Below are 27,633 nucleotides of genomic sequence, written 5' to 3'. Positions count from 1 at the left end.
CCTTAGTGCTGCCACAGAGGCAGGAGAGGCTCCCACTACCACTCCTGTACACACCATTCATGAGCCTGACTTCTAGCTGAGCAGCACTCCCCCTGTGGGAGTGCACTGGCCACCAGGGGGAAGCTCCTTCTTTGAGCATCTGTCCCCTAGTGCTCAGTGGGCGTCACATTGACCAGTCGTTCTGCCATTAGGTCAATTTGCATATCAGCCTTTTATTTTATACTAGAGGCCTAGTGCACAAAATTCGTGCACAGCGAGGGGGGTTGTCCCTCAGCCCAGCCTGCATCCTCTCCAATCTGGGACCCTTTGAGGGATGTCCGACTGCCCTCTCACAATCCAGGACTGCTGGCTCCCAACTGCTCACCTGCCTGCCTGCCTTCCTGATTGCCCCTAATTGCTTCTGCCTGCCAGCCTGATCACCCCCTAACCACTCCTCTGGCAGTCTGATTGATGCCTAACTGCTCCCCTGCCAGCCTGTTTGCCCCTAACTGTCCTCTCTCAGGCCTGGTCACTGCTAACTGTCCTTCCCTGCAGGCCTGGTCCCCCCCCAACTGCTCTCCCCTACAGACCTGGGTCCCCCTCAATTACCCTTCCCTGCAGGCCTGGTCACCCCCAACTGTCCTCTTTTGCAGGCCTGGTCCCTTCCAACTGCCCTCTCCTGCTGGCCATCTTGTGGTGGCCATCTTGTGTCCACATAGGGACGGGATCTTTGACCACATAGGGGCAGCCATCTTGTGTGTTGGAGTGATGGTCAATCTGCATATTACTCTTTTATTAAATAGGGGGATTAGAGGTGATAAGAGATAAGATGATGGAGTTGGCATTTCAACTTTTAGAATAACATGATTTTGCAATATTTCATATCTTCTAAATATATATTTTAATAACTTTATTAATATCCTCTCCCTAGATTTTTGCTTCAGTGTCTTGAAGACCTTGATTCTAATCTGAGAAAATTAAACTCTCGTCTGTTTGTGATTCGTGGACAACCAGCAGATGTGTTTCCTAGGCTTTTCAAGGTAATCATGCATAAAATAGTAATCTCTTGTCAGAGAAGACACATATTAGGTAAATAAGGTGTTTTGGGTAATTTAAGGTGTGGGAAATACAAGTTTTTAAATAAAAATATTGTGGGTTTTTCTTTTATTTAGTAAAAAAAGTTACACATTATAAAATTAGACAATAAAAGAAGTGGCTTATAATGAAATTTTTTTTTCTGCCTTAAACAGCTAGTTTCTTTCCCAGAAGCACTGTAAAAACTATCAGTTTCTTGTATATTCATTAGAAATATTTTTGAATAAATAATGTATATTTGTGTATTTTTGTGTGTATGTTATTATTCCCCCTTTTTTTAAAAACACAGCATTCCTTGCAGTGCTTTACTTATATAACCATTATTTTGAAGATTGTTCCATATTATTTCCCCATTGTTTTAAATGACTTCATAGTATTTCATTGTGTAAATATGATATAATTTCTTTAGCCTTCTACTGAACATTGAATTATTTTTCCACAGGCTTTTTGCTAATACAAATAATGCTGTCATTGAACATTCTTGTCCAGATATACATATCTTTGATCACATGTACCACTACATTTGTGAGATAATTCTTTGAAGAAGACTTTCTGAGTCAAAGGCCTGTAACGATTGACATGCTACCAATAATACAAAACTGTGGTGTGTTTGTTTTTTTTAACTTGGTAGAATCATAAAAATCTTCTCATCTTATTTCTTTCTTCTTATTTCCAAATGAAAAAATTAGTCCTAGAGAGAGTGAATGAGTTGACCAAAGTCATACAACTAGCTCATGGAAGTGCTCAGACCAAAAGCTGAGTTTCCTAGCTTTTTTTATTCATCCCTTCCTATTTACTACCATTAGAATTTCAAATGTATATTTTCTTTTTGTCTTGCAGCTGTTTAATTCATAAGTTTTTATAATAGCAATGTTTCTATTTTTAATTCAAAAGAGAACATTCCTTTCCCTGAATGAGAATGTTCCCAGTGCTGGGATTCAAGTTACACTTCCTAGCTTTTTTCAGCTAGTGTGAAAGAAACCTGTAATGTTTAGGGTTTGGCTAATGCAAGAGTTTTGACTAGTGAAAATTTATTACATTAAAATTTGTTCACTACTGTAGCTGCCTAGCGTCAGAATTTAACTTAGGTATATGGAAGAGATTTCAGTAGAAAGCATATCAGAAACAACAGTAATAGTTTATCAACAACTCATGAGTAAGAAAGTTATATGTGGGTAATTGCTTCAATTTTATCTCTAAATTCATATGGTATAAGTAAAATGAATCCTAAAAGAATTGTAGTTGCTTTGAAAATAACAAAACTTTTATTTTCTTGTTTTTTTTAAAAAAAACCCTTATTTTAACTCAGCAAGTCTTTTGTGTTCTTTGTTTTGATAATTTTTTTGTACAAAATAGCATATTAGATCAAATAGTCTTTTGCATTTAGATGATCTGTCTAGTCAATTTGCAGAGAGGCACATACACATAAAGTGCTTATTATTTTATTCTGATTTTTCCTTGGGCTACATACAATAGTCTCTATAAAATGGCATTTATGAAAACTTTCTTTCATATTTATTTACTCTGTCTAGGACAGTGGTCAGCAAACTGCGGCTCTGTTGACTAATGAGTTACCGACCACTGGTCTAAGACATAGAGGGAATTAAATTTTTTTTTTTTACTGTATTGATGTGTGTTTTCTAAAGTGTCGTTTAGAGGTTACTACATGCATGTGTTTGGAAAAACGAAAGGCTAAACGGTTATAAAATAAAAAGTAGATTTCCTTCCCTACCCTAATCACACTCTTAGTTTCTCTGAGGGAAAAAATACTGTGTCTATGACTAGCAGACTCATTTACATTATTGCTTCTGGGTTTAAAAAAAAATTTTTTTTTAATTTTATTATTTTTTAGAGAAAGAAGAAAGGGTGAGGGGGTGGAGAGAGAGAGAAAAAAACATTGATTGGTTGTCTCCCACATGCTTCCCGACTGAGGATCAAACCCACAAACTAGGTATGTGATCTGACTGGGAATTGAACTCACAACCTTTTGGTGTAGCAGATGCTTCAACCAACTGAGCCACCTGGCCAGGGTGCCTCTGGTTTTATTATTTTAACACAGAAAATAGTGAGATTTTTTAATAGGTAAGTAATCCTATTTCCCATATTAGAGGTAAAAATAGTTGAGACCTGATAACAATACCTTTAATTTATTGGGTGGTGACAATAGTTTCAGTATTGCTGTCTTTTTTAGCATGCATTTTCTCCTCTCTATAGCATTTGTTCATTCCATTTCTGTTGAGTAGACTTGGGAATGGGGTCAGAGCATTTTTATATACACATATTTACATACATATATGTCGGATAACTTTTTTCTCTGATGTGTTTTGAGCCCTAGCCAATTAAAGATTGATGTATGTATAATCATTTGATATACAAATTATGAATTTAATTTTCAGTCTTCATTCTTAAAATTTGTGTACATTTTGTCCCTTCATCTTATTTTAGGAATGGAACATTACTAAACTTTCAATTGAGTATGATTCTGAGCCCTTTGGAAAGGAACGAGATGCAGCTATTAAGAAACTGGCTACTGAAGCTGGAGTAGAAGTGATTGTACAAATTTCACATACATTATATGACCTAGACAAGTAAGTATGCTGATATTTTTTTTAAAATATATATATTTTATTGATTTTTCAGAGAGGAAGGGAGAGGAATAGAGAGTTAGAAACATCAATGAGAGAGAATCATCGAACAGCTGCCTCTTGCACACCCCCTACTGGGGATGTGTACATGCCCTTGACCGGAATCGAACCCGAGACCTTTCAGTCCACAGGCCGACGCTCTATCCACTGAGCCAAACCGGTTTGGCAGTATGCTGATATTTTTAACAAAAGCATGAGCAAATAGAAAATAGAAAGTAATTATCACTATAGTAATATAGAATCCTAATTAATGATACTTTGTTTGCTCCTTGATATAATATTGGCCTGGTTTAGTTTTTATTGATTGATTAATAGATTCTTTGAGTTGAGTTAATGTTTTTACAGTTCTTCTTTGAGCTAAGTTATATGTTTTTACATTTTTATGTTTTTGCTTTTAATATGTTATTGTTATTTGGCCACTTGTTTTTTCACTCATAGGTGCTTAATATCCTTTGTCTTAAAGGTTTTGGTATTTTCATGCTATATATTTTTGACATCTAGTAGATGTCTAGAAAATGAAGGAAATTGTTTTTTTATTCTTTACCATTTTTAACAAGTTTCCTGGTCATTCTATAAGTTAAGTAATTTTATTTATTTTCTGGTTTTAAGCCTTTTCAGAGCTTAAATATATTGTCTTTTTTTTTATACTAACTAGGTTTTACTAACTTTTGTAATAGGATCATAGAACTTAATGGTGGACAACCGCCTCTTACTTATAAAAGATTCCAAACTCTCATCAGCAAAATGGAACCACTAGAAATACCAGTAGAGACAATTACTTTGGAAGTGATAGAAAAGTGCACAACTCCTTTGTCTGATGACCATGATGAGAAATATGGAGTCCCTTCACTGGAAGAACTAGGTGGGTATAAATGGTAAAAATTGAAACTTAAGAGCTAATAAATCACACAGAAAACTCATTCTGATTTGACATGTATTTTGCATTAAAAGAGATAGGAGAAAAAGTAAAAGAAACCAAACCTTAGATATGATAAATCTGTGTATTATTTGTGTTCTAAAATATGTGATCACTCTGGCTGGTCTGACTCAGTTGGTTGAGTGTTGCCCCATGCACAGAAAGGTTGATGGTTTGATTCCCAGTCAGGGCACATGTCTGGGTTATGGACTGGTCCCCTACCAGAGACATGTGGGAGGCAGCTAATTAATGTTCCACTCTCACATCAATGTTTCTCTTTCTCCCTCTCCTTTACTCTCTCTCTATAATTAATAAATATATTTTTAAAAATAAAAATAAAGTATGTGATCTGTTATCAACTTAAAATACACATTTTAAAGAATAGAAAACATTATTGTTATATGTGAGAATCTATCCAGGGTCATCAATTCATTTTTATTCTATTGTCATAATTTTTCTTCAATTATTTTTCCTTGCAATTAAAGGGAAAATTAAAAGTATTTATGGGATGAAATAAAAAGTATTTATGTTCTGGAATTATTATTATTATTTATCTTTTTATCTTTATTTTTTTAGGTTTTGATACAGATGGCTTACCCTCTGCAGTTTGGCCAGGTGGAGAAACTGAAGCACTTACACGTTTGGAAAGACATTTGGAAAGAAAAGTATAATAATATATAGATCATGCACATATTTCCAAACTAGCATTGTAAAAATAATTTTGCTTTTTAAAAAAAACCACAAAAAATAGACTGGTTAAAAAAGGATAGAGAGAAATACTTAGAATAGCATAAACTGGCTGGCCGGTGTAGCTCAGTGGTTGAGCATCCACTTATGAAACACGAGGACACGGTTCAATTCCCAGTCAGGGCACCTGCCCGGGTTGCAGGCTCAGTACCATGTGTTGTGTGCAGGAGGCAACTGCTCAATTATTCTCTCTGATCATTGATGTTTCTATGTCTCTCCTTCTCCCTTCTCTCAAATGAATAAAAATATTTTTTTTTAAAACGGCAGCCATCTCTTTCACCCAGTTTTCCTTGGAAAAAAAAATAGCATAAACTTAATTGTTTGAAAATGACCTACTATCTCTTTATTTAAATTCTTTTTCCTCCTCTTCTGATTATTTCCTCTTCAGCTTTTAACAACACTACCTCTTCTATTCTTTTTTGTGTAAGTTGGTATCTAATGACCATAACTTTGAAGCTAGGGTAGAGTTCTTTTATTTCACCTTTACTGCAGTGTCAAAGAGACAGGTGAAAGGAGCTCTCAATGTTGTGTTAGGAATTTGGAGGTAATTTATATCACAGTAGAGGCCCAGTGCACGAAATTCATGCAGGGTGGGGGGTGTCCGTCAGCCCAACCTGCACCCTCTCCAATCTGGGACCCCTCAGGGGATTTCTGACTGCTGGTTTAAGCCTGATCCCTGCATGGGATTGGGCCTAAAACGGCAGTTGGACATACCTCTCACAACCCGGGACTGCTGACTCCTAACCACTCGCCTGCCTGATTACACCTAACCGCTTCTGCCTGCCAGCCTGATAGCCCCCAACCCCTCCTTGCCTGCCTGGTTGACACCTAACTGCTCCCCTGCTGGCCCAGTTACCACTAACTGCCCTCCCCTGCAGGCCTGCCCCCCCCCCCCCATTGCCCTCCCTTACCGACCATCTTGTAACAATGTGGGGGCAGCCATCTTGTGATAATGTGGGGGCACTCATCTTGTGGCGGCCATCTTGTGATGACACAGGGGCACTCATTTGTGACAACATAGGGGTGGCCATCTTGTGATGCGAGGGCACAAGGTTCAATTTGCATATTACCTCTTTATTATATAGGATGAGTATGTGCTACATGGGGATGGTTGAAAAAAAATGCTCACTTTTTAAAAAAAATAGATTATTACAGTTATTCATCTTCCCCCCCCCATAACTCCCACCCATTTCCCAACACCCCCCCCCCCCCCGCCCTTAACTCCCCCACTGTCTTCGTCCATAGGTCTAAGATTTTTGTCCAATCTCTTCTTGCACCCTCCACACCCCCTTCCTACCGAGAATTCTCAGTCTACTTTCTATGCCCCTAATTCTATTATTCACCAGTTTATTGTGTTCATCAGATTTTTTTATTCACTTGATTTTTAGATTTACTTGTTGATAGATATGTATTTATTGTCACTTTGTTGTTCATAATTTTATCTTTTCCTTTTTCTTCTCATCATCCATCTAATAAAAGAGTAATATGCAAATTAATCATCGCTCCACTAAACCCACAAGCCACGTCCACAAGCCAATCGGGAGCAAGTATGCAAATTAACCCAACCAAGATGGCTACAGCCACAGAGAGAGCAGGAGGGAGGCTTGGGTTTCCCTGGCAATGAAGGAAGTCAAGTTTTCCGTACACCCTGGCTGGCCCAGGCCTCCACTTAAGGCTACAAATTTCAATTATAGAAGATAAATAAATCCCAACAGAAATGGCTGCTGCCACAGAGTGAGCAGAAGGCTTGGATCCATTCCAGGCTACAAAGTTTCAATTGTAGAAGATAGATAAATCTCTGATACCAAGGCCTCTACTTGGGTCACCGAGGGGTGTGGCCAGCCTGCAAATCACCACAGGCCCCTCACCCAGGCTGCCCCATGCCCCAAGAGAAGCCCCACCCTGTTCCAGGATGCCCTTCAGAGCAAACCAGCTGCCCCCCACCCATGTATCAGGCCTCTATCCTATCTAATAAAAGAGTACATGCAGTTGACCATCACTCCAACACACAAGATGGCTGCCCCCATGTGGACACAAGATGGCCAGCAAGGAAGGGCAGTTGGGAGGAAACAAACCTGTAAGGGAGGGCAGTTGGGGGTGATCAAGTCTGTAAGAGAGGGCAGTTAGGGGTAACCAGGCTGGCAGAGGAAGGAAGTTGGGGGCAAACAGGCTGGCAGGAGATTTAGATATCAATCAGGTTGACAGGGGAATGGTTAGGGGGTGGTCAGGCTGACAGAAGCATTTAGGGGAAATCAGGAAGGCAGGCAGGCAAACAGTTGGGAGGCAGCAGTCCTGGATTGTGAGAGGGATCCCAGATTGGAGAGGGTGCAGACTGGGCTAAGTGACCCCCCACCATCCACAAATTTCTTGCACTGGGCCTCTAGTTTAATATAATACTGATTTGGCGGTGACGAACTTCTTTAGCTTTTTCTTATCTGTGAAGCTCTTTATCTGACCTTGAATTCTAAATGATAACTTTGATGGGTAGAGTAATCTTGGTTGTAGGTTCTTGCTATTCATCACTTTGAATATTTCTTGCCATTCCCTTCTGGCCTGCATAGTTTCTGTTGAGAAATCAGCTGACAGTTGTATGGATACTCCCTTGTAGGTAACTAACCGGTTTTCTCTTGCTGCTTTTAATATTCTCTCTTTCTCTTTTGCCCTTGGCATTTTAATTATGATGTGTCTTGGTCTGGTCCTCTTTGGATTCCTCTTGTTTGGGATTCTCTGCGCTTCCTTGACTTGTAAGTCTATTTCTTTCACCAGGTACGGGAAGTTTTTTGACATTATTTCTTCAAATATGTTTTCAATATCTTACTCTCTCTCTTCTGGCACCCCCTTAATTCGGATGTTAATACGCTTGAAGTTATCCCAGAGGCTCCTTACACTATCTTCATATTTTTGGATTCTTTTTTCTTTTTCTCTTACGGTTGGGTGTTTTTTCTTCTTTGTATTTCAAATATTTGACTTGATTCTTGGGATCCTCTAGTCTGCTGTGGGTCTCTATATATTATTTATTTCAGTCAGTATATACTTAATTTCTAATTGATCCTTTTTCATATCCTTGAATGTCTCACTAAATTTCTCGGTGGTTTCTAAAAGATTCTTGAGTAATCTTATAACCGTGGTTTTGAACTCTATATCCAGGAGTTTGCTTTCCTCCATTTCTTTCATTTATGACATGTTTGTTTTTTTTCCTCTGGATTTTGGCTGCTTCCCTGTGTTGATAGAGTGGCCTTGAGTATACTAGGTATCCTATAGGGCCCAGTGGCTCAGCCTCCCCAATCACCTGAGGTGAACACTATGGGTGCATCCCTCTGTGGGCTATGTGTACAGTCTTGTTATAGTTAAGCCTTGATTGCTGTTGATATCAGTGGAAGGAATTGACCTCCAGGTCAACTGGCTGTGAGAACTAGCTGTGTCTACAATGGAAGGACTGCTGTGCTGGAGACACCCTTACTGGGCAATACTTGCTTCAGTGGGGCTTTGGTGCTCACGGAGTCTGCCCCTTGAGTGTGTCACTTATGTGAAGAGTTGTAATCTAGTATGGTCTCACACTGACCACTGGGTACACTGGCTCTTGGATCTCCAAGGAGGTGCAAAGTCAGCCGCTGCCTGAAGCCACCCAGCAGAAGCTACAGAGAAATGTGCAGATTCCTCCTCTTTGTTTGGGGTTTGGAAGTGCCCAGATGAGGCCCAGCTATGAAGCAAGGCTGGCTGCTGCTACCAGGCCTTGGGCCTTCTTCTGGAAGCTTTGGAGCTCTCTGACCCAAGTGCAGTTTGTTAGGTTCTAGGCTGCAAAAGGCTGGGTCATTCATACACAAAAGCCGCTGCGCATAGCTTGGATGGGGTTGTAAATTGGGTGGAGTGGTGTCTCAGGAAATCACCAGGGCAGAGCAAACAGCAATGGCTGCTCATCGGCCCTACCTCAAAGAGGCCCCCGGTCTCTGGTCCCACGGCACCATGCAGGAACAATGATCGCTGCAAGCACCTCTGTGCTTGCATTCCAGCTCAATGCCAGTCCATTTTCTCCCTGTATGAGTCTGTGTCCCCAGGTTCTTGTCTGGAACTGAAGTTCAGAGCAATCGGGGTTTGTATTTCCCTCCTGATTAAAAAAAAAACCAGCGCACCCAATTGTCAGGCCATTTCGTGTGCACCTCCGTGTCTGTGCACTTTTTTATTTTCTTCTGGTTGTAGAACTTGCACTCAGCCAGTTTTCCCATGGTTCTGGATATCCATTTTGTCTTTTACTTATAGTTACGATGTGGTTGTGCGAGGCAGCAAGTACAGGTGTTTACCTATGCTGCCATCTTGGTTCCTCCCCAGAATTCTCACTTTTATCCTTTCTTGTTTTCTATTAAAACATGTCATTGTGGGCCGAAACTGGTTTGGCTCAGTGGATAGAGCGTCAGTCTGCGGACTAAAAGGTCCCAGGTTCGATTCTGGTCAAGGGCATGTACCTTGGTTGCGGGCACATCCCCAGTAGAGGGTGTGCAAGAGGCAACTGGTCGATGTCTCTCTCTCATCGACGTTTCTAGCTCTCTATCCCTCTCCCTTCCTCTCTGTGAAAAATCAATAAAAAATATTTAAAAAACAAAAAACAAAAACATGTCATTGTGGCTGGAATAATAAGACTTTATCCCCTAAGAACTATGTAACAGTTTTTAAAAATCTAAATCTTAAACATTCCTTTAAAGTGAAAAAGTTAAGGTAATTCTCTATGTGTTTTCAGGCATGGGTAGCTAACTTTGAAAGACCTCGAATGAATGCCAATTCCCTGCTTGCTAGCCCTACTGGACTCAGTCCTTACCTCCGATTTGGTTGTTTATCATGTCGACTATTTTACTTCAAACTAACAGATCTCTACAAAAAGGTATTAATTAAAATTGCATTATTTTATTTTATTTTACTTTATTTTTGAAGATGCTTCTTTAAAAATTGCTTTTAATACTTTTTTGCTTTTTAATCTTAGGTAAAGAAGAACAGTTCCCCTCCCCTTTCCCTTTATGGGCAATTGTTATGGCGTGAATTTTTCTATACAGCAGCCACAAATAATCCACGCTTTGATAAAATGGAAGGAAACCCCATCTGTGTTCAGATTCCTTGGGATAAGAATCCTGAGGCTTTAGCAAAATGGGCAGAAGGCCGGACAGGTTTTCCATGGATTGATGCCATCATGACACAGCTTCGTCAGGAGGGTTGGATTCACCATTTGGCCAGACACGCAGTTGCTTGCTTCGTTACACGAGGTGACCTATGGATTAGTTGGGAAGAAGGAATGAAGGTAAGTGTTCGAACCAATGTAGCGTGTCTTATTTTGAAGGACTGTATACTTTACTAAGACATTTCCTAGAAGTTGTCCATTGTGTTTATTCATTTATAGTTTAGTTTTTCACTGGTCAAAGAATTTAATTCCTGCAATACAATCACACTTTTGGGGACCAGTATGATAAAATCAGACAGGAGATATGGCAAAAACTGGTTCAGTTCATTTCAAGTCACTTCTGTGGACAAACCAGCCTAGCCATCAAGGATATATAAGATTTAATGCTCTGGACTTAATTGCATTGACATACTTATAGGTAATCATTTCTGTCACAGAAAAGATTCACCCAAGAGTTTTTATAAACAGTGAATTCATAGCATACATTTAAAAATATATATCCTTTCACTTCACTTCAGCTTCACAACTTTTTGGTAGTACTTTCATTATGTAAAGTGAAGTATAGTTTATTTTATAGCATCATATTGGTTATACATAACAGTACTTATATTTTTACTTTCCTACTTATATCATAAATTTCCCCTCTCCAAGACCAGTTCTGATCCTGTTGTTTGTTTGTTTGTTTGTTTTTTAAATATATTTTATTGATGTTTTACAGAGAGGAAGAGAGAGGGATAGAGAGTTAGAAACATCGATGAGAATCATCGATCAGTTGCCTCCTGCATACCCTCTACTGGGTATGCGCCCGCAACCAAGGTGCATGCGCTTCATTGGAATCGAACCTGGGACCTTTCAGTCTGCAGGCCAACGCTCTATCCACTGAGCCAAACCTGTTTCGGCCCTGTTGTTTGTTTTTACATCTGTTATATTTCCTAGTACAGAGTTTACATGAGGAAGATGTGTAACACCTACTTCATGAATTTATTAAAAATCGTTTATTTTAATTCTGTTTTCCTCTTGGATCAAGAAATTCCAAACTTATTTTAACAAAGATTTTAAAAATAAATAAGTAAATAAATAACTGATATTCCAAACGTAAACTTTGCATTTTCCAAAGTCATTTAATTTGGATGCTCTCTTTAGGTTTAGCAAGCTTCTACGTTTCTGTTGGTGATTTATTTGTTAGCATTTTTGCTTTTTTGAAAGTGTTTCTTGCTTTTATGTTTTTCATTTTTTAATCTCATATTCCTTTTAAATCAGTGACTTGAATAATTTTTACCCTCCCACATAATACTGCCTTTTGAGAGAAGGGAGAAAGGTAAATTCTATTTAGAAATCCACTTATGTTACTGATATATTTATTTTCCTGAAATAATTCATAGAATAAAACAGAAATGAGGAAGCTAACTTTGGAATGTTTAATTTTATAGTTCTGTGCTAGATTTTCTTTGCCTTGACTTTTGATCTGCAGAGACCTGGAAAATGTTTGTTTTGAGAATATGTGTGTGCAAACTAATTGGTCACTATTACTTCTGAAGGTATTTGAAGAATTACTGCTTGATGCAGATTGGAGCATAAATGCTGGAAGTTGGATGTGGCTGTCTTGTAGTTCCTTTTTTCAACAGTTTTTTCACTGCTATTGCCCTGTTGGTTTTGGTAGAAGAACAGATCCCAATGGAGACTATATCAGGTAAATTCAGGGTGATTGTTATTAGTTTGGAGTAACTAATCCAGAAAGAGCTTTTAATGTTTAACCCTTATGTATACTCCTCATGATAGTCAGCAGAGATGAGGAGAAGGGTTAACAAATCATTTAAATGATACTGATTTGATCTTGGTCATTCATAGCTAATTAATAGTTTGTTATAATTTGCTTATAGTTCATTTTATTAATAATTTCTCTCCCTTTTCCTAAAAGGCGATATTTGCCTGTCTTAAGAGGCTTCCCTGCAAAATATATCTATGATCCCTGGAATGCACCAGAAGGTATCCAAAAGGTAGCCAAATGTTTGATAGGAGTTAATTATCCTAAACCAATGGTGAACCATGCTGAGGCAAGCCGTTTGAATATTGAGAGGATGAAACAGATCTATCAGCAGCTTTCACGATATAGAGGACTAGGTATGTCAGTAACTGCCTTTGATTTGCTTCTTTGGCAGCTACCCTTGCTTTTATCTTGATCATAATTTAATAGGATATTTTTTCCCTTTAGGTCTTCTTGCATCAGTGCCTTCTAATCCTAATGGGAATGGAGGCCTCATGGGGTATTCTGCTGGAGAAAATATCCCAGGTTGTAGCAGCAGTGGAAGTAAGTGAAAGGAAATTTCTATATTTAATACCAAGAGATTAATAATCAAATATATTGTTTATTAAACCTCACTGTTTTTAAAAATCTCTCTTTAAAATGTATGTAATAATTCTTTGTACATGTGCATACATGTGTACACATATACATACAACCCACGCTAACTGCGTTTTAGTGACATTTTAGATAGAAAGCATCATTGTATGTAGTGGAATTTAAGTCAAGGTAAAGATCTTCTTGCAAACTGAACAAGGAGAGTGATTTTAAGGATAAAATAAAACTCAAATATCATATTTTCAGAATACTCATTACTTTTTACTCTCTCTAGGTATATATCAGCTATAAGGTAATAAGTATTAGGTCAGTGGCCCTGTGAACATGGCCAAAAAATTTATCATAGACCTCTAGTCCTTTGCACATGAGTTTTTCCTTACAAAGTCTGATTTTAATGGTTTTCTGTATGATATATGTTTAGTTGCCACACATACATATTTTTTAATCCTTACCTGAGATCATGTTTGTTTATTTTAGAGAAAGAGGAAAGGTGGGGAGTGAGAGAGGGAGAGGAAGAAATAGAAGGGAAGAAAGAGAGAGAGACAGAGAGAGAAAGGGAGGGAGAGAGAGAGAAACATCAATGCGTGCGGGAAATATTGACTGGTCGCCTCCCATACACACCCTGACTGGGCATCAAACCTAAAATCTGGTATTTGCCCTCACCAGAAATTGAACCTGCAACCTTTTGGTGTTTGGGATGACGCTCCAACCCATTTAACCACTCAGCAGGGTGCCACATATGTTCTTAATTTGTGTAATAATAATGTTAAGAAGTCAGTATATATTTGCAATTTGAATAATTATGTGTTTTCAGATGTTCTAACAAAAAAATAGCATGAAGCTAATTAATTTGTAGTCTTAATATATACTACTTAGAATTTATGTAATTTTACTGTGTTTTAAATACTAACAGGTTATACTCAAGGGAGTGGTATTTTACATTATGCTCTTGGAGACAGTCAGCAAACTCACATATTCAAGCAAGGTAAGAATAAAGTGTTTGAGCCCAGCCAGTTGGCTTAGCTGGTTGAGCGTCAACCAAAAAGGTTTCAGGTTTGATTCCTCATCAAGGCACACAACGAGGTTGTGGGTTTGATCCCTCGTGGCACATATGGGAGGTATGCGAGAAAGCAGATCAATGATTCTCTCTCTCCCTTTCTCTCTAAAATCAATGGAGATTGTACTTAGATGAGGATTTAAAAAAAAAAAAAAGAAAAAGAAGAAGAAGAAAGCATATGAGCATACTGTTGTGTCTCTTCACCTTTCCTATCTTAAGTATACATTTTTAAAATGTGTAGGAAGAAGCTCCATGGGCACTAGTCTCAGCAGTGGGAAACGTCCTAGTCAGGAGGAAGACACACAGAGTATTGGTCATAAAATCCAGCGACAGAGCACTAATTAGGTAAATATTTTATAGCCTTATTTCTTGCTTTAGTGGACTGTGAATCAATATATATTAATATAATTTCCAAAATGGAGCTAACCTCTCTATTTTCAGACTAGAGAGGCATAAATTTTTCAGTGATTGTTACAAAATCAATTAGTTCTTAGACAAGAGAAATGTATCTGTACTGAACAAAGTGCTGTACTCAGTTTTCTGGTCATCTCAGTCAATTATATTTTAATGTGAAAAGCTTATAAATTTGTGCTCAAGTTTGTTTGTTTTTTCTCAAAGTCATCTTACTCATTTCCTTCCTGTGTGACAAATCTAAAACAGTTAAAGTGACTTTTTAATTTTAGTGGTATTAATATAAACCCTTTATGAATTTTTCTCCAAACCTTTGCCTCTCAAGTTTTTATAAATTTATTTTACCTGTTGTGATACTTTTAAAATCTAAATTCTTTCCAGTTTGGAAATAGTTTAAAGTTTTTTGTGTTTTGTTTTTTTTAATGATGGCCCTTTTTGGAAGTATCAAAATGCCATGCCTGTATTCAGTATATCTATGGTATACTATTTTGTGATTTAAATTTATATGAAAAGTATCTTTTAAATATATATTTTTTAATTTCAGAGAGGAAAAGAGATGAAGAGAGAGAGAGAAACATCAATGATAAGAGAAAATCATTGAGCAGCTGCCTCCTGGATGCCCCCACTAGGGATTGAGCCCACAACCCGGGCATGTGCCCTGACCAGGAATCGAACTGTAACCTCCTGGTTCATAAGTTGTCACTCAGCCACTGACTAACAGCAGCCAAGCTGAAAGTATTTGTAGTGTGTTTGACAGTTTTTGAAGACATTTGTTTCTTCAGTTATCTTAAACTATTTATATTTTTTAAATTATCACTGTTTTTTATTGCCAACTTAATTAGACTGTAAATTTCTTAAAAATAAGATCAGTAAATACTCATAAAATTTTTGTCATTTAATTCCTTGCAATTAAGCGATACCCAGTTTTCATTTTCTTTTTTTTTTTTTTCTCCCCCCTTAAATCACAGAAAACATTCAGGATGAATACTGTTCCAGCTGAAATTGGTGGGGAGTTCAATACTTTTTCAGTTGAATTATATTAAAATGTTCTTTGTTGATGGAAAGCAGTTATTTCTAATTATATTTCTGTGGTTTTTAACTTTTTAATGAATTTCACATAGGACACATGGTAATTTGTATATAAAGAACTTGATAAAAGACTTTGCTTAATATAAATATAAATATCACAATTAGTATAGACCCATCAATATATTTTTGATAATTTTTCATGTATGGTAAAAGTTAAAGTGGCAAACTGATATTCTGATAATAAAAAAAAATCAAAGTTTTGATTGTCAATGTGGGAAGATAGGAGGTTTTTAGACTTTCTTAAAAGACTTTGTTAAAATTTTTTTGACATTGTTTGCTCTAACTTTGCACTCTTTGATAATAATGTTTTAGGAAACGTATGTAATCAAAATTGGTAGTTTATAGCTTCTGTTAACAGACAGTATATGTTTTCTGTATGTTAAAGCTTCATGTATGCCTGTTTGACCAAACTCATGCAATAATCATGTGTTAAGTTCTCTTTGTCTCCCTTTGTTTGTTCATTTACAGTTACAGTGACCTTTGTTATTAAAGTATATGCATATATGGAATCTTGTGTATTTGGTTGTTTTTCTTTTTTTACTTTTTGTTTGTTTTGAGAAAGGGGAGAACATTGGTTTGTGAGATGTGATTACAAATTATAGATACTCTGTAAACTACATGTCACCATTCTGAATGAAGGAATAGCCAACATATACAGTGGGCAAAAATAGATTTATAGTTGTGAATACATGAAATACAGAGTTTATTCTCGTATTATTATTAACTAGAGGCCAGTGCATGGATTCATGCACAGGCAGGGCCCCTTGGCCTGGCCTGTGCTCTCTCGCAATCCAGGACCCCTTGGGGATGTCGGATAGCTGGTTTCTGCCCAATCCCTGCAGGCCTGATCCCTGCAAGCCTGATCCCCACAGACCTGATCCCCGCAGGCCCAATCCAGACAGGAGGGAGCCCATCGTGTGCGTTGAACATCTGTCCCCTGGTAGTCAGTGTGCATCATAGCAACCAGTCAACAGGTCATTCAATCACTTAGTCTTTTATGTATATAGATTGTTTCTTTTCCATATGAACTGTAAATCTACTTTTGCCCACCCATGTATTTAGTAAAATAGGATTTTTCAAAATCATTCCAAATAAGAATATTATCTTCCAAATACTTTAACACTTAAAAAAAATATAGTTACCTGCAAGAAAGATGTAAAACCAAAGAGATTTTTTTTTTCAAGTAATGGAGATTGTAACTGTGAATAAGTATGGGATAACCTATTAAGAATATAAGCTCTGACATAAGCATAACCAATGAATGCAAAACACTAGAGGTTGGGAGGTGGGGGGTGATGACATGTGCCGGGGGGTAGGGGAAGCCAGGGGAAGGTCACTGGGGGGGAAAAAGGAGACATATATACTACTATTTGTAATACTTTAAAATAAAAGAGTGTAGGCTCTGGATTCAAATGCCTGGCTCTGACACTCATTAGCTTTGAGATCTTGGGCAAATTATTAATTTTCTGTGCCTTTTTTTGTCTATAAAATGGGAATGAGAGTATCTGCTTCATACTGAGTATGAAATGCTCATGACAGTACCTGGCATATGGTAAGATCTACACTAATAAAAGAATAAGATGCAAATTGACTATACCTTCACTATGCCCACCAGCCAATCAGGAGTGAGTATGCAAATTAACCCAACAAAGATTGTGGGTTGATTTGCATATGTAGATGCCAAACGGCCGGGGCTGAGGTGTTCCACACCACCCCAGCCATTCCAGGCCTCTGGGCAGCATGGGAAGGCGGAAATACAGCTCTGGGCCAGAGCGAAAAGGCAGCTCCCGCTGGAGCCAAGGTGGTACCGGCAGCCAAGGGAAGGAAGGCCCATTCTTGCATGAATCTTCATTCACTGGATCTCTAGTAACTAGATAAATGTTAGCTTCTGGGCTGCTATGCTGCATAGCTCACTGGACTACACAATGCATGGTCTGTGTCAGTATATGCTGCAGCTCTGGTCAGCTGCCACTATCATTATTATTACTACTACTATTATTATTATTATTATTATTATTAGAGGCCTGGATGAATGAAGAATTGGGCAAAAATGGGCCTTCCTTCCCCTGGCTGCCAGCATTGCCTTTGCTCCTGCTGAGTCGTCTTTCTGCTTTCTCATGCTGCGCAGAGGCCTGGAGCAGCTGGGATGGTGCAGAATGCCCCTGGCCCCTCAGTACCTGTGTATGCAAATTAATCTGTCATCTTTGGTGGGTTAATTTGCATATCCACTCCTGATTGGCTGGTGGGCATTGTGAAGGTATAGTCAATTTACATCTTTCTTTTTTATTAGTGTAGATTATTATTTTTAAAAATATATGTTTTATTGATTTTTTTTTAACAGAAAGGGAGAAGGATAGAGAGTTTGAAGCATTGATGGGAGAGAAACATCAATCAGCTGCCTCTTGCACACCCCCTACTGGGGATGTGCCTGCAACCAAGGTACATGCCCTTGACTGGAATTGAACCTGGGACCTTTCAGTCCACAGGCTGATGCCTTATCCATTGAGCCAAACCAGTTAGGGCTAGATTATTATTATTATTATTATTATTATCCTTTTCCTGTTTCTGGTAGGCTAATTCTTACCAAGTAGCTTTTTGTTTTCTTATCTTTAGTAATGATAGATATTTAGTGTGATAATTATATTTAAAGGTAACTGAGGATAAATTTGAGTCAAAAGTCCAGAAACAACATTACATTTTAGAAGATATTCATTTTTTTTAACAGTATCCTAACTAATGAACTAATACTGATCAATAAATTTTGTTACTGAAAAGAGGGGAAAAAAATATGTCTTCTGTCATCATTGTTAAGAAGGAGTAATATTTTAATTGATTCTCATAATACTCATACTTCACATCATCCTCTTTGGACCTGATTGCATTGTATAGAACTGAAAAAATTAATAGGCCTGGGATTTGCAATCACCATCCAGGGGAATAAAAGATTCAGTTTTAAGGTGAATAAGTATTTCAATAAAAGAACACTATTTCAACAAAGCCACTAATGTTGGGGATTTTATTTTTTTTATTTTTTAGGGTTTGGTGGTTTTTTTTAAGGCTTTTTTAGTTTGGTCTAAATTGTGACCAACAAGAATGACTGAAAGGGAAAGAGAGGTATCAGTCCACGTGCTCCAACTGAGTAGGCGCACTATGTTTGAATACAGTGTTCTCCCCTCACTAAAAGGGTTAGTGTTCTAAAAACCCTACCCAGGGTGCTTGAGGGATTCAAGACCTTTTACTCATTCAGCAAATACTTCTTGAATTCTTACTACCAAAAAACTGTGCTGGCAACCTGGAAAAACTGAGTTGAGAGAACCAAGCTTTTGAATGAACCAATGCAAGTTCCTTATATTTTTCACATTCACTTAATAAATTTAGGATATAAAAGACTGGTGACAGTATCATTTTTTAATGCATCTCTTACATCCTAGAAACTTCAGGATTTTTCCACAATTTCAAACATGTTTGTGATTTTCTTATGGATAACTAGAGGCCTGGTGCATGAAAAGTTGTGCATGGGTGGTGGGGGGTGGGGGAGGTAGGAGGTATCCCTCAGCCTGGCCTGCGCCCTCTTACAGTCTGGGAGCCCTCTAGGATGTCCACCTGCCAGTGTAGACCCGCTCCCCAGGGGATCGGACCTAAGCTGGCAGTCAGATATCCTCCTGGCAACCTTGGAATCCTTGGGGGATGTCTGACTGACAGCTTAGACTAGCTCCCCGGGAGACCAGACCTAATCCTTCAGCTGGACATCCTTAGTGCTGTGGATAAGGTGAGAGAGGCTCCCGCCACTGCTGTTTCATTTACAGCCATCAGCCCAGTTTGTGGCTGAGTGGAGTTTCTCCGGCATTGAGCGTCTACCCCCTGGTGCTCAGTGCATGTCATAGCAACCAGTTGTTCCTGGTGGTTCCGCCTTAGGGTCAATTTGCATATTATCCTTTTATTATATAGGATATGCATAATACTAGGGGCTTTCTCCCATTTCTCCATCCAAAGTTTGTTGGTTTTTGTTTTCTTTTTTTTCTGATATTATGGTCCTAGAAATGCACAATTTAAATATTTAGGATGGAAAAGCTTTAGGTAACATTAATACAGTTGGCATAGTTGAATTGGTCAGTTTCAAGTTTTGATTACAATTTACAGGTTATGCGTATTATTATTCCTCACACGGTTATTGGAGCCCTGGCACAAGCTGTGAGCACCATAGTGGATATCTCTGCTCTCTCCCTCCTGACCATACAGTTCTAAGGCCTGAGTATACATTCCTTAACTTCTTTGTCATTTCTGCATCCTACTCTGATTCCCTTTTCCTAAATACATGTGAGATACTTTGATTAGTCTGAATACCAAGTCCCTGTATATCAGGAAAAAGAGTTCAATAAAACCACAAATAATAAGGTGTTGTTTTTTTTTATATATAAGGGTTACAGGACAAGCACTACCTACCCTATGGTATACAAAAAAACAGTTCATTCTAGAATATCCTGGAGATCAAAGTTAATCTCAAGACAAGGAGTCAAGATTCTTGCATTAAAGTCAAATATCAATTCCTCTCGGCAAAGCCTGTTGAGCACAAATCGGGTACTAAGGCTAATCTCAAAGATATAGTTCAAATTTCCCGAGTCCCTACCATGTGCCAAGCATTATTCATAGGAAAGTAAATTCATCAGTACACACAGGGAGTTGACTCCACAAGGTGAGAGAGCAGCATAGAAGAATCGCAGTGCTGTATGTTAAAGCTGTCAGAACTGTGCACAGTGCACTATGGAAACACTAGGAAAATCTGACAGCATTCCTGACTACCAACTCCCACACACCAGCAGAGGACAACTAGGCAAGGTCAGGGCATCCTGTCCTTGGAAACATTTAACTGGAGTTGCCATTTATCATGCTGTTGGTTGTTAATGTCTTTGTCTTCCACTAGAATGTAAACTCCTAGAACAGGAAATGTACTTTATTTCCCTTTGTCCTGTCCACTGGCATCTTCTCCTTGCCTTCCCCATGATTGAAACTTAATTAGGCACGCCATAAATATTTGTTGATTGGATGGATAAACATGAGAGTAAATGAGACAGACATTAAGTCTGGTTTTAAGGAGAAATTAACTTTTTGGCATCACAAGTAGTCATTGGAATGTAAACTATTTGGCAGTTAACAGAAAAGGCAAGTATTATACTTAGGTGACAATGGCAGAAGAGAGGTTTTTTTGTTCGGAGGGAGGGTGGGAGAGAGGTTTTAAAAGATGAATGGGGGGGGGGGGCAATGGTAAGATATGTACACATATAATACCTTAATAAAAAAATGGGGAAAAAAATAAAGATGAATCAGACACCTCTGACTGCTGGGTGGGGGGCTGGAACTATGGGTCGTCGAAAAGCTCCATATGTCCCAAAGAGATTTGGGGCTTTTGTAAATTAATTCTTTGCCTATTGAATTATTTTGGGAATTCTGAATGACTCCAGCTTAAATACACAAGTGGTTTCTGCGTTAATTCTACGTTTTTCCTTACGGGTTAGTGACATTCCTCAAGGGACCAAATAACTGAAACTCCCAACTTTTATAAATCGCTGGAAAGAAAAGGGTGTGAAAATGCCAGAGGCAGTAATTTGCCCGTACCCAGCTCAGTTCCCTGGAAAAGTGATTCCCACGCCACCCCGCCCCCTGCCGCCCGCCCCTGTCCCGCCCTTGCGGAGTCAATGGGCATCCGGAGGGTCACGTGGCCTGCGCTGCGCTCGGATTGGCTGCGCTGGGGGGCGTGACTCCGCGGGCTCACGGGTCTCCCGTGTCCTGATTGGCTGCCGGTGAAGACAGGTGACCTACTTGGCGCTGCTGAGGGAAATTCACAAACAGCTCCAGGCCCGGGGCCTGGCTCCTAACCCGCGGAGAGACTGCGGGCCGCCGCCGTAACCCTCGCCCGGAGAGGGAGGGAGGGAGGGCAGAGCCGGGCCGTGACCCACTGCGCCTTGCAGGGAGCGGACGCCTTCAGGTGAGTCTCGCCCTTTCTCCGCCCTCCCCCGGGGCCAGGGAGGCAGTCGCCCGGGCCTGGCCGTGGCTGTGAGGCGGGGGTTCCGGGGCCGCCTGCCGCTCCGGGCCTGGGCGGACGCCTGGGCGCCACGGGTCGGAAGTTTCTCGGGAAAAGCGCAGGCCGCACTCGCTCCCCAAGATTCTCTTCCTTGGGCCTTCGGTTTTCCTTGCTTTTATACCCGGGGGGAGGGGAGGAGGGCTTATTTGAAACTCAGAAGTTCGTACCCGTTATAAAAGTAGAATTTAGTTGAGATTCCCGATTATAGAGGGGCTCCTATATAAAAAGGATGGAGTGGACTTCACTCCTCAATGTCTAGGGAACGTGAAGTTTCAGAGAATTAGCTCGCGCTGCGTTCAAACAAAGATTTGCCAAGAGCGTTAGGATGTGTAGGGCACTGGGCTAAGGGCTGGACTCCGTTGGCTCTGAATGCAAGGTCTGCCCTTGATTCGCTGAGCAACTTTGGACAGCTTGCTTTTCCTGGTACTTCGTCTGTTGTCTCATCTTTAAACTGGGTTGTTCAGTGAGTTTTCTGAATGCTCTGTGGTTTTTGTTATTAACTCCTTTCATCTTCACAATCGCTCAGGAGATAGTGGCCCCGTTTTCCTTATGATCAGACTGAGGTAGAGAGGTGAAATGACTTCCTCATGTCACAATACAACACGATCAGGAGGTAAGCCCAGGCAGCCCACAGTTTTAGCCTCTCGATTGGTTAGGTCGCTTCATGGGCTTGGTTGGTTCATTCAGTTCCAGTTGACAAACACTGATTTTATTCCTCTGTGGATTTTATTCCAAGTTCTTTGCTTGGTACAAAGCTAAAGTAGAAGAGCATCAGACCCTGTGCTTTGTTCATAGTTGGGCTGCAGGGTCTGGATCCTGCTTAAATTAATCCTGCTAAAATCTTTTGCAAAACATGTATTGGTTTTTATTTTGTTTTGTTGTTTTGTGTGTTTGTGTATTGTTTGTTTTTGGTTTTGTGTTTTGTTTTGTTTTTAAAAAAGAGTCTTTGGCTCTCATCATCAGGTTCTCTGGTGGGTCTGATCCAGAGGTATGAAGAAACATTTTAGCAGAAGAGCTAATCTTAGCATAATGCCTGACACATTGTGTGAACTTAAAGCCAAAATACTTCTGATTGAATGAATAACGAGCTTACAGCCATGTTGTGATTGCTACAATAGGATCAGGAGTTGGTTGCTATGGAGGAGCACACATAAAGGTCACCTGACTAGGAATGCCTTCTATTCTCACCTGTGTCAGCCCCACCTGGTGGAGCGTAGGGAAGCAATTCATTGGAATATGGTGGCCAATCTCTGCCTCATGGAGGGCGAAACAGAAGTAACACATGAACAACTGCAGCGACGACAAGTGGCACAGAGGAACCATCCATAGTTTCAGGAGAGCCTACAGTTTAATGGAGACAGGAGGCTTCTTCTGTTTATGATGACTCCTGCTGTCCTGTGTATGGACTGGGAAGATATGCTAAGCGAAATAAGCCAGACACAACAAGACAAATGTATGATTCCACTTATATGAAGTACCAAGAACAGGCACAGTCATAGAAACAGAGAGCAGGATAGAAATTACCAGGGGCTGAATGGAGAAAGGAATGTGGGAATATTGTTTAATGGGTACAGAGTTTGTGCTGGGGTGATGAGAAAGTTCTGGAAGTAGTGGCAGTGGTTGTGCAACATTGTGAATTTACTCAATGCCTCTGATAAAAAAGGCAAACGGCAGGGATAGTTTAAAGGCAACACAGATGGTCAACATGATTTAAGAAAAGTTCAGCCTCTCTAATAATAAAATGAAGTTAAATTAGTGTTGAATTCATTATCACATATTAAATGTATAACTGATGAGAGAATCACTCATACTGCTTGTGAGAATATAGGTTGGGATAGTTTTTCTGGGTAGTTCATTAACAACAGAACTTCACACATCTCCTCTTCAGTAATTCTCTTCCTAGAAGTTCATCCTAGAGGGAAAAGGATGAAATGTGCAGCAGATATATAGCAAATAGCAAAAGATTACAAATAGCCCAACTGCTCAATACTAGGAAGTGAATTACAAAATTAGTGTATATTCATCCCATATATCATGCAGTCATTTTATATATTTAGAGCACTTTTGATGCCAAGGTAGGCAAAAGTAGGTTTACAGTTGTATACACAAAACACAAGAGTTTATTCTTGTATTTTTATTTATTACTAGAGGCCGATGCACAAATTTGTGCACTGGTGGGAGTCCTCGGGGTGGCCTGTGGAGATTGGGCCCCAGCTCGCACCCCCAGCCTCGCAGCCTCACAGCCCTCCCCTCACCCCACAATCCACCTTGGTCTGGCACTGCCCCCTCCCCTGCTCCACCATCCCACCAAGATCCTGCTCTCATTGGGGGCCCATCAGGTGCTGACAGCACCTCCACTGCTGCCCGCTGCCAGTGCAGTGTTGCTGATGCCCATCATGTTCCGTGCCATCCCCTGGTGGTCAGCACACGTTACAGCAAGCGCTCGAACTCCTGGTCAAGGGAAAACAATTTGCATATGAAGCTTTTATTATAAAATATTTTGTTAGTACTAACTACTGTAAACCTACTTTTGCCCACCCATGTCCAATGCGTATTGATTGTAGAGGAGCCACAGCATTTGTGCTTTCCACTTTGATAGTCAACTCTGTTCATCAGAGAAAGAGCTCGAGCAAGATAGACAGCTTTATTTGCTCAGACAGCTCACCTGAGCGAGCACGTGATGGTTCCCTCTGGAGGGAGCAGGCGGTGGGAGGCAGCCCCTTCTCCCTTAGCCTCACTGGGCAAGAACGGCATGCTGGGGTCACTGTGGTTCTGATATTTAATGATCTGTCACTTTTTTTAATGTAACTCCGGAGTGAGCCAACTGCTTCGTCTGGTGCTTAGCCAAACACTGGGATCTGTTCCGGGCCTGGAGGAGCCCAGGGCGGGGACTTACAGAAGAAGGTAGCATGGTGGTATTCAGTGCGGTGCCTGGTTAGGAGATTTTCAAGGAAATTTTTGAGTTTCTGCAATTTTCACTTGATAGACTGAGCTTAGAACCTAATTGTGATGTATAAGGCAGATTTATGTATTTGGAAAATATAATAAAGGGGGCAAGAAGCATAGAATAAAACTGTACTTACATGTTAAAATATGAATAGTTTTCTATAGGTGTTGGGATTGTGAAAGATTTTTTCCGTTTCTTTATACTTTTTAAAAAAATATATTTTATTGATTTTTTACAGAGAGGAGGAGAGAGGGATAGAGAGTTAGAAACATCGATGAGAATCATCAATTAGCTGCCTCTTGCACACCCCCTACTGGGGATGTGCCTGCAACCACAGTTACATGCCCTTGACTGGAATCGAACCTGGGACCTTTCAGTCCGCAGACTGACACTCTGTCCACTGAGCCAAACCGGTTTCAGCCGTTTCCTTATACTTTTCAGAATTTGGCAGATTCTCTATAGTGAGAGTGTATTACTTTCATAAGCAGTTATTTGCTTATAAGAGCATTTATAATACAGTTTTCACAGTTTTCAGTTATTCTTTGTATAATGTACTTCTGTCTAAAATACAATTTAAAGTCACATTACTATAAAAATTTTAGCTCCATGTTTCCTAGTAATGGCTACCATTTATTGAGCACTTATAACATACCAGGCTGTGGACAAAGTATTGTACTTGGTGTGCATTTTAACCCTCGCAATATTCCTATAAGGTTTGCCTGCTGTTGTACTACATAGATGATGCTATTGTTGTTTTAATCTTATTGGACATTTACTGTGAGGCTGTATTCTAGTTACTGCCTGTTTAATCTGAAGTTAAGTAACTTTCCCAAGATGATCCCATAAATTAGAGCCAGGGCAGTTGGTGAGTTTGGCTGCTGAGCCATACTCCTTCCAGCTGGTGGTTCAGGTGTGAGGCTCGAAGCTATGGGATTCCATGAGAGTGGGGTGTAGGACTCCAGCCTAGATGTACCTCCTTGCTGTTAAAATCCTTGATCTTCTCAGAAATTTAAAAAATATTATTTATATCTTGGCTATTAGAGAGTTATATAAGGAAACTGGTATTGGTAATTGTCTGAAGAAAACTCTGGTTGAGGGGGGGAATGGTAAGATATGTACACAGATAATAATTTAATTAAAATAAAATAAAAAAAGAAAACTCTGGTTGAACTACTAGAAGTAAAACAGAAACTATGCTTACAATTACTTCCGACATCATAGGCACTAACTGAGCTATTTCACCAAAAGTAAACCAAAATGAGAGCATTGTTCTCTGTTATTTTTCCTAAGAGAATAGAATAATCATTTATTTGGTGTAGTTAGGACTTGAAAATGAGGAGTCCTTGCCCTAACCAGGTTTTGACTCAGTAGATAGAGTGTCGGCCTGCGGACTGAAGGGTCCCAGGTTCGGTTCTGGTCAAGGGCACATGCCTTGGTTGCGGGCAAATCCCCAGTGGAGTGTATGCAAGAGGCAGCTGATGGATGTTTCTCTCTCACTGATGTTTCTAACTCTCTCTAACCTCTCCCTTACCTTCTGTAAAAAAATCTATTAAAAAAAATTTTTTTTAAAAAGTGAGGTGTCCTTGGCATATATGGCAAAGGCATTGTTAAAGGCGGGGATTGGAAATGGCTCTTCCAGGCCGCCCCCCCCCCCCCCCCCCCGTTTTCCTTCAAACCTACAAATACTAAGGAAATACTGTTAATTATTCAAATAGCAGCACTATACTTTGTGGTAGAGCCAAGACACTTCAATCTCAGGCACCAAAAATTAAAACAACAAATGAGGCTTTTTTTCATTACCAGAAATATGAGAAAATAGTGCAAAGGCTACAATGCATCAGGCAGGCACAGTATAGCATCTGTAGGTAGCTGAAGCTGTCAAGTGGGGACAGCTGGTTAGACTGTTACAACGTACTGGTGACCCAGTGCATGAAATTTGTTCACATGAAAAAGGAATTAGCTGAAACCGGTTTGGCTCAGTGGACTGAGCGTCGGCCTGCGGACTGAAAGGTCCCGGGTTTAATTCCGGTCAAGGGCATGTACATTGGTTGTGGGCACATCCCCAGTTCAGGGTGTGCAAGAGACAGCAAGAGATGATTCTCTCTCATCAGTGTTTCTAACTCTCTGTCCCTCTCTCTTTCTCTCCGTAAAAAATAAATAAAATATATATTTTTAAAAAAAGGGAATTAGAGGAAATGTTTTAATATTGCTATTTGGCCTTTTTTTTTTATAATAGAAGAGTCAGAGATGAAAGAAAATTAGTAAAATGTATATGAAATTCTTCCTCCTGTCAGTCTGGGGCGCACCACAGGAGCCAGAGTCAAGTCCCTGCCCACCCACGTGTGCCTCGAAATTGCGCAAGACCCAGACCCTGCTGGCCCCACCCCCATTGGGCTAGATACAGACCCACCGGCCCCACCTTCGTCAAGCCCCACTGGGTGGGGGTCACAGCCTCAGGGCCCCCGGCCCGGGGCAGAGTGTGCAGCCTGAGGTCAGCCCGGCCTGGGTCAGGCAGGGGGCACACTTTGAGGTCCCTGTCAAGCCTTAGGTTCCTGCTGATCGTTTGTTAAGGCTCGTTATGGGAACTTGGCCTCTGCTGTGGGCGCAGCCATCTTGCGTTACGGCATGATGGTCAGATTGCATATTCCTTATTATATAGCATGGTCCCCATTCCACAGCTGACATGCCACTCCCATGGCTCCGCTGGGGCAGTCACACACCTCTCTCACTGTACCTGGCTAAAACTTATTTTAATTCTGGACTTATAAAAAATGTTTTCACATAATTCTCATAGAACAAGCATATATTTATTGACTCACTTTAAATAAAACAAATTAACTGACTTATTTGGGTAGTTAGTTATTCAGCAAAAATATTTTCTCTGAAATATAAAATTAGAAATCTGACGCCCCTCCCCCCCTTTTTAATAAGTATTTGCTTCTGCTAAATATCCCCTTGAAAATGCAAAATGTTAAGAACAAGGAACCTCTGTGTGTATGTAAGTAATATATGTCTCCTAAAGAGAAACCTATCAGAGTTGTAGGAGGGAGAAATTGTGTCAAAATAACATCTACGGTCTGTGATTCTTTTGTGGTCTTGCTACTGCTCCGTGAAAGAGAAATAACCATTTCACGAGGTTGCTGCA

At 39.9% G+C, this 27,633-nt stretch overlaps 2 protein-coding genes across 4 annotated transcripts in view; both read left to right on the top strand.

Annotated features, from left to right (window-relative positions):
- Positions 1-15,971, top strand: part of CRY1 (cryptochrome circadian regulator 1) — a 44,746-nt gene extending 28,775 nt beyond the window's left edge. The window contains exons 2-13 of one of the 3 annotated variants that reach the window (XM_084880123.1): positions 911-1,019; positions 3,520-3,662; positions 4,397-4,581; positions 5,212-5,300; positions 10,115-10,255; positions 10,355-10,666; positions 12,085-12,236; positions 12,465-12,667; positions 12,759-12,854; positions 13,819-13,890; positions 14,204-14,307; positions 15,342-15,971. In XM_084880123.1, the coding sequence (XP_084736249.1) occupies positions 911-1,019; positions 3,520-3,662; positions 4,397-4,581; positions 5,212-5,300; positions 10,115-10,255; positions 10,355-10,666; positions 12,085-12,236; positions 12,465-12,667; positions 12,759-12,854; positions 13,819-13,890; positions 14,204-14,307 (1,606 nt within the window). In that variant the 3' untranslated portion in view covers positions 15,342-15,971. Of the gene's footprint in view, positions 1-910; positions 1,020-3,519; positions 3,663-4,374; positions 4,582-5,211; positions 5,301-10,114; positions 10,256-10,354; positions 10,667-12,084; positions 12,237-12,464; positions 12,668-12,758; positions 12,855-13,818; positions 13,891-14,203; positions 14,308-15,341 lie in introns of those variants that run through there. The other 2 variants (XM_084880124.1, XM_084880125.1) reach the window with 2 other exon arrangements.
- Positions 15,972-21,259: 5,288 nt separating this feature from the next.
- Positions 21,260-27,633, top strand: part of MTERF2 (mitochondrial transcription termination factor 2) — a 45,820-nt gene continuing 39,446 nt past the window's right edge. Inside the window, exon 1 of the mRNA XM_084880140.1 lies at positions 21,260-21,445. The gene's annotated coding sequence lies outside the window, so the exon portion shown is untranslated. The remainder of the gene's footprint in view (positions 21,446-27,633) is intronic.

Source organism: Pipistrellus hanaki (assembly GCF_964339955.1).
Source record: "Pipistrellus hanaki genome assembly, chromosome: 3".
Taxonomy (NCBI): Eukaryota; Metazoa; Chordata; class Mammalia; order Chiroptera; family Vespertilionidae; genus Pipistrellus; species Pipistrellus hanaki.
The sequence above is the reverse complement of the archived record's forward strand: the minus strand, read 5'-3'. Positions and strand labels throughout refer to the sequence as shown.